This window comes from Ochotona curzoniae, unplaced genomic scaffold (assembly GCF_017591425.1).
Source record: "Ochotona curzoniae isolate NIBS_2020 unplaced genomic scaffold, NIBS_Ocur_1.0 contig_3520, whole genome shotgun sequence".
Lineage (NCBI taxonomy): Eukaryota > Metazoa > Chordata > Mammalia > Lagomorpha > Ochotonidae > Ochotona > Ochotona curzoniae.
Genome location: NW_024465894.1, coordinates 12,020,563 through 12,033,900, shown reverse-complemented (window position 1 = coordinate 12,033,900; position 13,338 = coordinate 12,020,563). Strand labels below are relative to the sequence as shown.

At 47.2% G+C, this 13,338-nt stretch overlaps 1 protein-coding gene across 1 annotated transcript in view; it reads left to right on the top strand.

Moving 5' to 3' along the window:
* CTNNBL1 (catenin beta like 1) overlaps window positions 1–13,338 on the top strand; it is a 153,422-nt gene that overhangs the window by 100,398 nt on the left and 39,686 nt on the right. Inside the window, exon 11 of the mRNA XM_040981486.1 lies at window positions 619–800. Within this exon, the coding sequence (XP_040837420.1) occupies window positions 619–800 (182 nt within the window). The remainder of the gene's footprint in view (window positions 1–618; window positions 801–13,338) is intronic.

Below are 13,338 nucleotides of genomic sequence, written 5' to 3'. Positions count from 1 at the left end.
ATTTGAGAAGCAGAGATGTAGAGACAGATATACAGAGAGGTATATACAGAGAGAGAGAGAGAGTGTGTGCACGGGCGCGTGCTCTCCTACCATGGGTTCAATCCCCAGCAGCCTGGGCCAGGTTAGCTCCCAAGCCAGTACTTGGAAGTTCTTTCTGGATCTTCCATATGGTTGGCAGGATTTCATTGCCTTGAATATCACCACCACCATCTACCAGAGTCTGCACTGGCAAGAAGCTAGCTTGCCTCTTCACTTGAAAGCTACACACCCATCCCAGTTCCTTCCCAGTCTTTTAAAATATTTATTTTTCGCGTAACTGTTGTAATGCTTCCTCTAGCATGTTGAATGTCACCTTTTGTGTTTGTCATTCTGACCAGAAGAATTTGTCGACCCTATTACAGACTCTCGTAATTGTTAGCAAGCATATAATATTCCAATTAAATATACCCTCAAGTAGTTATTTCCTCCGTAGTAGGCATTTAAGTTGTTTTTCCCCCTCCTGTATGGTGAGCACTGTAGCAAATTAGGTTTAGTTTTTTGGTTTTTGGGGGTTTTTTTTTAATGTTTTTTTCTCTTTAAACACTAAGACTTCCCACACGAAACTGCGTTTGTTTGCAGGGAAAAGAAGATCTCTCGGAGCAGTGCATTGAAAGTGCTAGACCATGCCATGATTGGGCCTGAGGGCACCGACAACTGCCACAAATTTGTCGACATCCTTGGCTTGCGAACCATCTTCCCCCTCTTCATGAAATCTCCCAGGAAGATCAAGAAAGTAGGAACCACTGAGAAGGAGCACGAAGGTAAGGCTTGCTGGAGGAGTTGGCCTAATTTAGGCGTGGCAGGAGAGAGGGCCGAGAGACGGCCGCTTGACCAGCCTCTGCCATGCTCTGAGGGAGCAGATACCCAAAGGAAGTTCTTGCTATCCTTTCCTTGTCCATCTACTGGTTTCCCACCCTGCGGAAAGCCACCCTGAGGCCCCAGGGTACTGCTGGCTGCCTGTGCTTGTGGCCATCCTGGTGGTCCCATTTCTTTGTGGCCTGTTAATAATCCTATGTGTGAAGCGTTTGTTTCCTTCGAGGTAATTTGTGGCAAGGTGTCTCTCTGATGGAAGACCCTTTTGAAAAGAGTAATGAGGTGGCAACACATGTCACCTCCAGAATGGCGCTTTCATGTATTTCTGTATTAAAGTATGATTCAGGCAACATCAGGAATTGCCGAAATAAACCATTTACAGCCCAGGCGCCCCTTTTTTTATGTTTCTCCTCCCCACTGGTACACACTCCCAGCAAAATGCTGCCATGAATTGTGACGCTGTAACCAGAGTAGTTACTGCCACACCAGTCTGGTCCTGCTATTGTCTGACGACCTGCTCCGTCCACCCACACCCGCCACTAACAGCCGCAGTGCAATCTGGAAGGCTGGGGATTGATGAATGTTGACAGGTCTGCTGGAGGACTCTCGCGCTAGGGGAAATTTACATGGTGGAATGGTTATTCTAAGGGGTGAGAAGGACACAGGTCAGGGAGAGGAGGAGGACTGAGCTGATGGCCACCCACTTTGCCAGTCTCATCACAAGGAACGGTCGTCTTGTGGCGTGGGGGATGCGTCTCCTCGGTGATTGGTAGACTTGGCAACTGTAATCTGCAGGATCTTTTGCATGGCTCACCCTCCTGGGTGAAAGTTTGAGAGCTTCTTTCTGTGCCTTCTGGAATCAACCTGGCTGAGTATCTTGCAACTTGGATTGGCTAAAGGGAGAGTGGTGTGACCTGTCTCCAGCGGTGGTCACTTCTGCAAACGCTGTCTCAGATCAAATTAACTCAGCAGAGAGTCTGGCAGTGCAAAAACCAGGGGCTGGAGAGCTGAGAACAAGTAGTAGTAGACTTCCATTTTATTTAGCTCAAGATACTGACCACACACGAGCTGTGAGCTTGCCAAAGCCTCTTGTGGGTCTCTGCTTCCTTCCCCAGTGTAATTCAGCCAAATGAAATCAGGGCATCTTGGAGGTCCAGAAGGTAAAATTATGCCGTCACGGTTCATTGACACCCCAGCACATCCCTTGCATCGCTGAATTATTTAAGATCTGATTTAGGCCTCGGGGCCTGTGGAGTCAATGGCGGTTTCCTCGATTTTGTGGATGAGGAAGTCAGCTGAGAAAGGCACCAACTGTGGTTCTGCTGCTAATTAGCCGTGTGACTTTTGATCTCTCTCCAGCGCCCCCAGCTTCACTCCTTTGTACTGCATTACCCTTCTGGTCAGTAGAAGAGAGCTGGACTGGGGAGGTAGAAGCTCTGATGTCTAGACCTAGAGGCTGTGAGTCCCTGGCCCCTGTTGCCAAGGTTGTGCTGTGAGCCTGCACTGTGACTAACCGGCAGCTTCTGCCGGACCCTTGGTGCTGTGTGTTGAGCTTGAAGAGAAATGGTCCCCTAGCAGATTCTTGCTCTGTGTGTGTAGTACTGAGAAGAGGAAGTGACAGATTTAATGAGCAGCTGTTTTGCTTCTGAACAATGTGCCCGGTGGCATGCTGGCAACAGTACATTGCCTATGGAGCACCCACATTAGGAGTCTGATGACTTTGTGTTAGTGAGGGCAATGGCTTGATAACAGCTCCTGGAAGGCATGTTTGCACTGTAGTGACTGCTAAGGACGAGCTCTACTTTCTGACTGTACCAGCACCCAAATAGCAGAGCAGAACCCCAAGAAAAATGTGCCCTGCCATCGCTGCCAACTGCTGCTGCTCCTGGTGAATCAACCCTCAGGCCCAAGTGCTGGGCTGGGGATGGAGGTGGGGCGAGGCATGCTGGGCAAGGTTTCTTAGACCTGCCCCATCCTCTGAGTAGGTCCTGTGCTCTCAGCGGCTCTCTGTGTGCTGGCCCTTCTGATAGAAATGCACTAGGTTGGTGCCGAGCCAGTGCACAGGAGCCTTGGCAGTCAGGGTATGCATCAGCAGGAAGTTGGAGTCAGGAGCTGGAGCTGAGCACTGAGCCTGGCGCTTCTCTATGGGATGCAGGCATCTTAACTGCTAGGGTGGAACTAATGAAGTGGACTGTTGGTCCCAGGACTTTGCCTTCACTGGCCTTGAGATTATAGACTCAGGACCTCATCACCTGTGGCTCCTGCTGCCTAGCATGCACAGCCACTGTCAGTTGCCTGTATGAATGAAGAGCAGCTTCCTCAAACTATGCTCCTTGGGAAGACATGTGGGTTCAGAACTCCTCTGCACCCCATGAAGCAGAAATCAATGCAGTTAAATGGACTCAGGTTAATGGTTGATAACCATATCGTGGAGTGAAAAGTCTTTCCCCAAGTTGGTTTGGAATCAGAGATAAGCAGGTTGCTGGCCATAATTTTGACTTGTTCACGTTGACAGGGAGATCATGGCAGAAAATCCCTTGAGAACCACATTGTGTGCAAAACTTCTAATTGGTAAAATCACCCTTTGCTGTGCTGCTTTGCATAGTCCAACTTCTGTGTACACACCAAAGGCTGGGAATCTGCTTGCCAGGCCAGAGCCCAACTGCTCCCCTTCCTATCTGGTCAAGACTCAGAGCTGCCCATACATCCTGGTTGGCCTCTGTACGTCCATCCCAGTCCAGTCCAGTCTGTCTCATGTCTACTCCCTGTCACCTCTCACGACCCCAGGTTCCTGTGGAAGTAGCTAATGGATTAGCTGCATAGCTAACCCTGTAAACTTGGGTACATTACCACTGCTAAATCTCAGCTCCCACATCTGTGAAACAGTGAGAGAAGGGTCTGCCATACAGGGTGGTTGTGAGCGAGAGTCTGAGAAGATAGCATCTGAATGTTCAGCATGGGCCCCCGGATATATAGAGACTTCTGAAATTTTAGTTCTCACAGCAGCAAATCTGCCTCTACTTCTGCTCCCCCGGCCTTCTGAGGGGTGAGGGAAGAGGCCAGACGGGGACTGCCCACACCTTGACTGCATGAGGGCTGGAAGAGTCTGCAGGGGTCCAGAGATGACTGACAGTGAGCAAACCCATTCTTACTGAGAATATCAAGAGCCATAACCTGCTGCATAGTGGGGTGGGCTGAGCAGCTGTGCTCCCAAAACCAACAGGAGGGGTCTGGAGAAGAGAACCGCTTGATTAAAGGTGGCCCTGGGGCTAGAGTGGAGAGGGGAAAGAGCAAAAATCACCCTTAAACCTAGAATTGCTGGTAATTTAGTTCCTCTCTCCAGAGTTGGGGTGGAGAAGGAAAAGAATTAGTGTAATTGAAATCCATTCAGGTTTGCATAATAAAGCCTTCAGAATAGATCAGGGTAGGCCCTTCGCTTGGGGGATGGGATGGAAAGAAATGATTTGCCCATGGGTGCAGTGGCTGCCTCCTTGGTTTCAGAAAGAACAGCAGAGAGTCTGTATTGTCGCCTGGGTGTTAGCTGCTACAGAAAAGGTGGCTAGGAGAAGAGAGCTGGGAATCCAGAAATGGCATCTGACCTTTACTTCTTGTCTCCTTCTGAAATTCTTATTAAAATAGGTCCAATTTTCCTTGGATTGCCTCATTAGGTAGGTGAGTTATTGAGTTTGTAGCAGTTCTAGTTAATTGCACTGTTTTAACATGGTCCCCCTGGAGGCTGTTACGAGCTTCAAGGGAGGGAGCTACCAAGCAATGTGTAGGTACGCAGTGTGCATGTTAGGAAGGCGCACACATTCTTATCACCAGTGACAGCAGTTGATAGCAGGTCAGTTCTTTAAAGAATAGTTTTCTGTCATCGGCTAAGAATTCTCAGCGATTCTGGTGGATGCGACGTGTCGGGGAGCATGGTGTTGCCTCGTGCTTTTTCAGGCTCCTAGCAGTAGGGTTGTAAGCCAGAGCTCCCAGGCCACCTTAGGGGCTATAAAGAAACACCGTTGAGGTCTCTGGTGGGTGGTGGTAATGCTATGGCCTTGTCTGGAGTCCATGTTTATTGGGGCTCCTGCTGCATTCCCATGTAACAGGCCCTACCCAAGACAGGGTCTGTGAGGACAGCATAAGGTGAAACTTCTGTGCTGGGGGACTGTGCTTTTCTGGCCTCCTCCAAATCTTCTTCCTCTGCCCGCACCCTCTTGTGTGCATTTTCTTCAAGACTACAATGTCTAGCAAGGTTCTTTTTTTTTTTTTTTTTTTGTCCCCCTCCTCATACTCTGTTAGCTTTAACCTCCATCTCTACCACTACTGTCCCCAATTTTTCACCTGAGGTTTCTCATAACCTGCACACAAGTCTAGCATAGATCCACCCTCAGCTTGTCCAAAACCATAGCTGTTTCTTCAAAGCCTCCAGTTTTTTCTGCTTCCCTTCTTCCAGACATTGAAGCCTCTTGCTTAGCACTCATGCTTCCTGCCTCACTGATCAGAAGTCCCATGAATTCACCTTGGAAAAGTCTCTTGGCTTGGTCCTCTCCATTGTCACTGTCTCTGCCCTCATCACCGTTTCCCAGCTTCTCCAGAGCCTTAATCTGTCTTACCTGGTCTCTGAATTCCCATGCCCTCTTTTGATGTCCCAAAGCCAGTGCCCAGGGCTTTGAGAGAGACACTCCCAGCCTGCAGCAAATTTATACTTTCAGGAAAGAGAAACTGTACCACAGAAAATGTACCAGCAATTCTATAAACAGACCAGACAAGAGTACTTCATTGTAAAAATGTGAACAAGAGATTGAGAGTGCTCAGAGAAGGTGACATTTTTGATGAAAAGGAGATGCTACAGGTTGAAATAAAGGACCTGGAACTTGGCCAGCCAGGTCGTTCGGGACTGCCCCTATTCAAGCATGTGTGGGCATGGCTTTATGCAGCTGATGGGAGCTACACCTGACAGCATCCCTGTGAGGCTGATGGTAGTTATGGTTCTGAAGATGGGGAAGTTGGGAGACTGGATGTCTTGGCTTGAGCTCATGGGGTACTGAGTAAGAGGACTTCCCATCCTCCATTAGTTTCTCTTGACAAATCTCAGTTCACAAAGTCATTGCCATTGGTATCTTCTCCTCTGGGTCCAATCAAGCCTGCTGCTTGCTGGACTGCTGCTATAGTCAAAAGCACTTGCCATGGTTGTAATTTTGGTGCTTTGATACCTCCTTATCTTTGCAAACTACCATGTTACTTAGGTGCACATTGTAAAATGACTTGGTGAAATTGTTTGTCATTGGGTATTTCTGCCTATCATAGTGCTGGGTGCATGACAGATACTCAGTACATGTCGGGCGAATCAAAGAATGAATGTATTTAACATCTGTGTACCCTGTATATTGGCTGCCACCGAGATGAGAGCACATGCTGACAGGAGCATTGCAGGATTCAGGGTGTCCTCCTTACCCAAAGTATGACTCAACAATGAGCCACTCTGCCTCTGCCCCCACAGTAGTGTTCAATGCATCTTTGTTTCTTTGTAAAAATAAGACTCATTCCTACCCTCATTGGTAATCGTGAAAATCAAATGAGCTGACTTATGCCAAATTTAATGCAGTGTGGGATGCTGATACATGCTAAGTTAGTACAGATCATTGTTTTAATGCTGACCTCAGTCGCCACACACCATGATACAGGTTTACCCTAGAAGTTGTGGAAGCCCAGAGATTCTTGAAAGGCTTAAGAGAAGAAAAGACATATTAGTGTTCCTGGAAGGCCAGTGAGGGCAGTGGCACTTAAGGGCAACACCTGCAGATTAGATGAAATAATATAGATCTTGGACCCAACATGGTAACCTAGCAGCTAAAGTCTTCGCCTTGCATGTGCTGGTATCCCATATGGACACCATTTCTGATCCCAGCAGCCACACTTCCCATCCAGCTCCTTACTTGTGGCCTGGGAAAGCAGTCAGATGGCCCAAAGCCTTGGGACGCTGCACCTATATGGGAGAACTAGAAGAGGCTCTGGGCTCCTGACTTCAAATTGGTACAGTTCCAGTCGTTGCAACTGCTTGGGAAGTGAATCATGGGATAGAAGATCTTCCTCCCTGTCTCTCCTCCTCTCTGTATATCTGATTTTGCAATAGAAATAAATAAGTCTTAAGGAAAAAAGAAAGAATACAGATCAGGTGGTTAGCATTGTGATTCTTCCGTTAATACCCAGGGCTGGAATGAGGCTAGGTTTCCAATATGTATTCCTGATCTTTCCTTGCTGGTAATTTTGGAAGAAGGCAAATGTTGAAGAAATGCTTGTCCCCGCTTAAGCTGTCAGTTTGGATTTGGGCCCTAACTGAGAGTCCCACTGGGGGTCTAAATTAAAAGCCAACCTCCCCCTCCCAACCCAGGGGCTATGCTCTTCCTCTAAATTGCCTCTAAACAGAGAATCTTAATTTTCTCTCCCCATTTTTATATTCCCCAAGATTGAAAATCCCAGAGTTGGTTATAGTGGTCGGCCCCACAGTGACAGAAGAGTGAACGGTGTTTTAAGAAGGGCATCACACCATGTACTGACAGGCACTTTGTGTTAAACAAGGCTGACAGTGTTGTGCTGGTTTTTGTTGCTCTTTGGAAACCTTATAATTGAACCGTTTCTGGATCAGTTCCTTTTCACTCCCTCTAGCTGCTTGTCTCATTCGTGACCTTGGATGACAAAGCATGGGGGCGCCGAAATAAACAATGTGTTTGGATTTGGGACTCCCCTTGTCAGGCCAAATTGGCCCCTCTGGTTTAGTGATCAGTTCAGGTCGGAGGAGGGAGTTAGCTACCCACAGGTCTCAAGACTCCAGGTCCCCCCAGTGGGGCCGAGCACCGCTCTTGACTATAGAGGAGGTGGGACACTGAACAGAGGTGGATGGTTGCTGCTTTTGTGGGAAGCACTCTTCTCGGGGAGGAGGTGGGACAGACTCCTGACCAGCTCCCAGCTATTGGACTTCCAACTAACATGCTTTGGGCTTTACAGGCATCCACACTTCATGGACTAGCCATTTTCTCTCTCTCTCTCTTTTTTTTTTTTTTTTTTACAAATGAGCCTCAGAGATTTGTCAGTTACCAAAATCCTTCTAGAAGGTTAGTGATGCAGAATGTATGCCTAGGTTTGCTTCTGAAGCTCCTGGCAACACCGAGATGGCCCCTGTTGGTGATCCAGAGACGGCACAGCACCGTGGAAGGAGGATTGTCTTTCTGGGCAGAGAGATCTCATTTCAAATCCCAACTCTTCCCACAAACTAGCTGGTGGCCTCGGGCAAGTTATTTCTTCTCTCCAGACCTTGAATTTCCTCCTCAATCAAACAGGCCTGATAGAACCTTTCTCTGAATGCTGTGCAATGAATAATGATCACAACTATCCTGCATGGCCTCCAGCACATAGACACTGAATAAATGGTAGCATAGGTTACTGCCTGTCAGCCTCCTTGCAAAAACAGCCATCCCTACATCTCCCAGTTTTTATGTTTACATGTGGGATGCTAACTTTGGTGGGTGTGAAGCCCACCTGGCACCAGGACTGTGTATGTGATCCAAACAAGAGCTACCAGAAATGGTACAACCTCTGTTTATCATGGTGGTCTGTTAACCTGGCCCCTGGGTTGTGATGTCAGCGATGCCAACCCTTGTTAAAATTTGTCACCTCGAACGAGGTGCCTACCTGACCTTTTGTTCCCATGTGACGCTCTCATTTTCAACTGCCCTCACAGAAGGTCAGATTTGAGGATAGGAGTCCCACGGGTGGTCCATGAGACCTGGTTCATTCTTTCATTAAACAAGCATCCGATCCCTGCTTTGTTGCAGGCTCAGAGTTATAAATGAATGGAAGGTGAATAAGCATACAGCCCAGCTAGCGAACTACAGAAACCTGCATTTATAGTACAAGGGGAAAAAAACAGAGGGTAAGTGAGCTCCCAGCCCAGCTTGGGACCTAGCTACAGAAACCTGCATTCCTATTACAAGGCACAGAGGTAGATGGAAATGTGAGGCACTGTGGGAACAGCAAGGAGGGCTCCTGGTCTGACCTGAGTGGTGAAAGAACAAACGTGGATTACATACAGCCTTGCTTTAGAGATGTGGCCCTGGAGCCAGACCTTCAGTAAGAGTTAGGCAGGTGGAGAATGTTGAGTGGAGAAGGCCGTACAGATAAAACAGAAATTAGGAGGGTGGACTGTAGTGAGCCTGAAACCTAGCCGCTCATCAGCATCATCTAGGATCCTGCTGAAAACTGTCAGTCTTTGGCACATGGTCTCAGAATTTCCCATTCCACCAGCCTGCATAAATTGGGTCTGGATTTTTACTAAGCTTCCCAGGAGTGTCCTCCGGGACCAGTCTGGCACCAGTCCTTGGTGACTAGAGCTTGGAGTGTGAGATTAGATGGTTAAAGCAAAGCCAGACCCAGAAGGACCCTGCAGAGTTGTTGTGAGGCTTAATTAACTGAGTTAATCAATGGACAGTGCTTAGGACAGTACTGGTTCCTAGCAAGCATTCGTCAGATGTGCGTAGGCATTGCTGTTAGGATGGTTATTTTATTGTTACACTAAAATGGCTCTTTCTTGTCCCCTTTCCCCCAATTTTTATAAGCCAGAGGTCTAGTACTAGTTCAATGATTTTGACTTTCAGCTAATTTAGCACAAATGTAATGTTGGTTTTGAGGGCTTGGGTGGGCAAGATGAAGGAGAAACATTTATCACTCCTATTTTTCTTTTGCATTTTTCATTTTACCAGGTAGAATCTTGGTCCTTAGTGGCAACATTAGCAGAATTCTTATTGTGGAAATAGAATTTTTCTCTGATGCATTTGTTATTTTGTCAATAGGACTCTGTTAGTTTTCATTTATAATCTTGATTAAATTTTATAGGAGTAGTTTAGTGTGCAATTATCTCTTTTGTAAGAAGTAAAACAAATACCAGCAGTATAGAAGCAACAGTGGAAAAATAGCCATGCCCCTTTAGGTTATTTCCCTCACATTTTCAAGTAAAGCTCATATAAGGAAATAACTTAGGAACTGGGCAGCAATTACCACGAGCTCTGTTTTATTAAAATTCAGCACGGCAGCTCTACTAGAATGTGCTTCCTAATGCTACCATTTGTGAGCTCACCTTCCAAGAGCATGCTCCCTGCACCTACCACCCCCAGAGACCTAAGATCACCTCTGCCAAAAAAAAAAAAAAGATCACCTCTGCCAGGATCTCCTTCTGACCACCCTGCTACTGGATGAAGGTCCTGTCCAGTTGGCACCATTAACTTACAACTTTGGGTTTAAAGGTCTGCATGAGTTGGGGATCCCAATCATGTTCAGACCATAGCAGGCTCCAAACATCTCTGTAACAGGCTCTGGATACTATTTGTCAGCCAGTGCGGGGACTACTGGCCAAGGCATATAAAGCACAAACCTCACTCAGTGTCCTTCTTGCTTTCTCTCTCTCTGCCCAAGAGAAGTTTCTCACCATGGTGAATCTTTGGGTGAGACTTGGCTACACACAACTTCAGTGCTTTTTTATGAATATAAACAAAATAAAATAACATGGAAGATTCAAAAATAACATTAAAGGCTAGAAGGAAAGTGAAAAGGCACCCCCAGCCTGTCTTCCCCACCCTGCAAACCACCACCTGTAGATGATTCCTGAGAACAGCAGACCCCTTGGGGGTTATTGGGTGTGGGGGGGGCAGGGTTATCTATGTGGAATCATGATGCACTTGGTATTTTGCATCTTCTCTTTTTTGCTCGCTGTGTCCTAGGCATCATTGTCAGAGACAGGCCTTTTAATGGAGTAGGTCCCTGGACCATATTCTCAGCAGGCAGCATCCATTTCCAGTGAAATGATGAGGTCACCACAGCGGTTGCAAGCTAGGTAGCTGAGCTGTGCTGGGGCTGTGCTGGCTCTCCCATGTCCTAAGAGTGTGCGGAGTCCGGGGCTGGCTTCAGGATGGTAAGGGCACAGCTTGGGGCCTGAAGGCTAATGCCATCAAGTTCATTTGGTTAATGCAGCATTAGAAGGAGAAGTTTTCTAATGGAAATTTTCTTTTTTGTAATTTTTAGTGAATTTCAGTGTGTTAGTTGTGTAGGCACCTGACAAAAGATGTAATGGTGGGAGGGGATAAACTGACAATCAGCATGCAGACATTTCCCAGTTTCCAGAGAGCGCAGTCCCATGTGTGAGATGGTGGCGAGCATCAACCCTCCTGGACCCTGCTCAGACTGGCTGAGGTGTTTCTGTGCAGCCTCCTGCAGTGTGCTGGGCAAATGCTCTGTGCATGGAATCATGTTACAGTTCTGCTTGTTTGTTTCTTTAATGGTAAGATGTGTTTGGCTCGCTTTTGTAGCCAGATTGATTTTGCTTGTGGGTGTCCAGATGCTGATGAGCTGTAATTAGCATAAGGAGGAGGTTGGAAAGATGTTGAACATTCTTTCCAGGTAGTCAAACAAAGGAGCCCCCTGAACAGAGATTTTTTTTCCCCCCAGATATGGGATTTGAGAAAAGCAGCCCTTTTGTCAGTGAGATGCCATCTGTTACAGAGTGTGTGTGTTTGTGGTGGGCACCATGGGCCACCACTGGGGATGCAGCTGAAGAGCCAGGTTGTGAGCAGGGCACAGGGGTGACTTTGTGCAGCCAAGCACCTCCCCATGAGAACATCTCCAGGAGCGTCCTGGAGGAAAGGAGCACTAAGCTGGCTGGTAGCCTGGCCTTTTTGTTGAAGCTTTAGCTTGGGACCTGGGACTTGGGCCTTGGGCCTTGGGCAAACCATTGACTCCCTCTGAGCCTCCTGTTTCCTCACCCATAGGATGCAGCTGGTGATGTTTTGTGGTGGCTGGGTGAGACTGTGTGTAATGAATGTGCTTTGTCTGCTCTGAAGTTCCGCACCTGTTAGCACAGGGCCCGCGTGGCTGCTCTGACCAGTCCGTGCCTGCTTGCCTCTCCCACAAACCTTGCTCTTTTCATTTCTGTCACTTATCTTCCCGGTTCCACGCTCCAAAATAAAAGGAAAATGGTTGTTAATCCATTCCCTCTTTGCTGCAGGGTTACTGTAAAATAAATTAGGCATATCGTTTTGATAATCACTAAAAAAATAATGCCTACAGTGTTCCTGAATGTATTGATTACTAGTAAATCGTGTCTGTGTTAAATATGCCTGCTGGCTGGCAAACTTCTGAATAGCAGTGTTTGTTGGCCTAGGCAACAGGCTGATTTTTCCTAAGCATGTGTCTGCCAGTCCAAGGGTACTGTGGCTGATGACAGTAACAGTGGTGCCTCACAGTTCTAGTGGGTTCGAGGTGTCGTTGTCTCTAACTTCAGCTCTCCTTTAGGGCGTCCTTAGCCTGTTTTATTACTGAGGAAACAGCCCCAAAGAAGTTCAGCATACCCACCACTTACATGAACACCTGCCAGCATAAAGCACCTGTTCTTGATACTGTGCTTCAATCTCTGAAAATAAAAGTTAAGTGGCTAAATTGACACAGCAATAATCGTGAAACATTAGCTGTTGTTTTAATAGGAAAATTTGGGGTTGACATTGTGACATAGCGGGTTGAGCTGCCTACAAGGCTGACATCCCATAGGAGAGCACCACTTCCAATTCCACTGCTTCCGATGCAACTCCCTGCTAGTGTGCTTGAGAAAACAGCAGAAGATAGTCTAAGTGCTTCAGCCCCTGCACCCATGGGGAAGACCTGTATAGAAGTCCAGGGCTCCTCCCCTGGCCTCTGCCTGGCCCAGCTCCAGCCACTGTGGCATGTGGGGAGTGAATCAGCAGATGGAAGATCAGTCTCCTCTCTGTGTATCTCCTTTTCAGTTAAGTCTTAATTAATTGATTAATTAATTAAAATAGAAAAATATATGATACTAGCCAGACAGGCAGAAAAGCTGCCCTATCATATTTTTTTGATATTTCATAATGTGAAGTGTGGTTTTTTTCAATCACTTGGTTCTTGATTCATGATGAACTATTCTGTGGTAGATTTTTCTTTTAAAAAAAATTAGTAAAATTTGTTTTTTTATGTTTTTGAAAGAGTAACAGAGAAAGGAGGAGAAAAAGAGAGAATCTTCAATCCACTAGTTCACTTCCCAGTTGCCCTCAATGGCAGGAGCCGGGCCAGGCTGAAGCCAGGATCCCAGAGCTTCTTCAGGTCTCTCATGTGTCAGGGCCCAAGGACTTGAGCCATCTGCTGCTGCTGCTGTTTTCCCAGGCACATTAGCAGGGAGCTGGATCAGAAGTGGAGCAGCCGGCTCTTGAACTGGTGCCCGTGTAGGATGCCAGTGCTTAGGGAGAGGCTTAACATATTATGCCACAACACTGTAATAACATGTTTTTGTATATGTATGTATTTCATATGAGGTTAGATGTGTTTTTCGAGGCTGTTGGCTTGGCATGGGTCTCAAGAACAGTGTCCTGGGGAAAGCATTCATAGCCCGGCTCCTACCACCTGGTTGCCCTTGGGCACCTTCATGGCTGCGTGGACTCC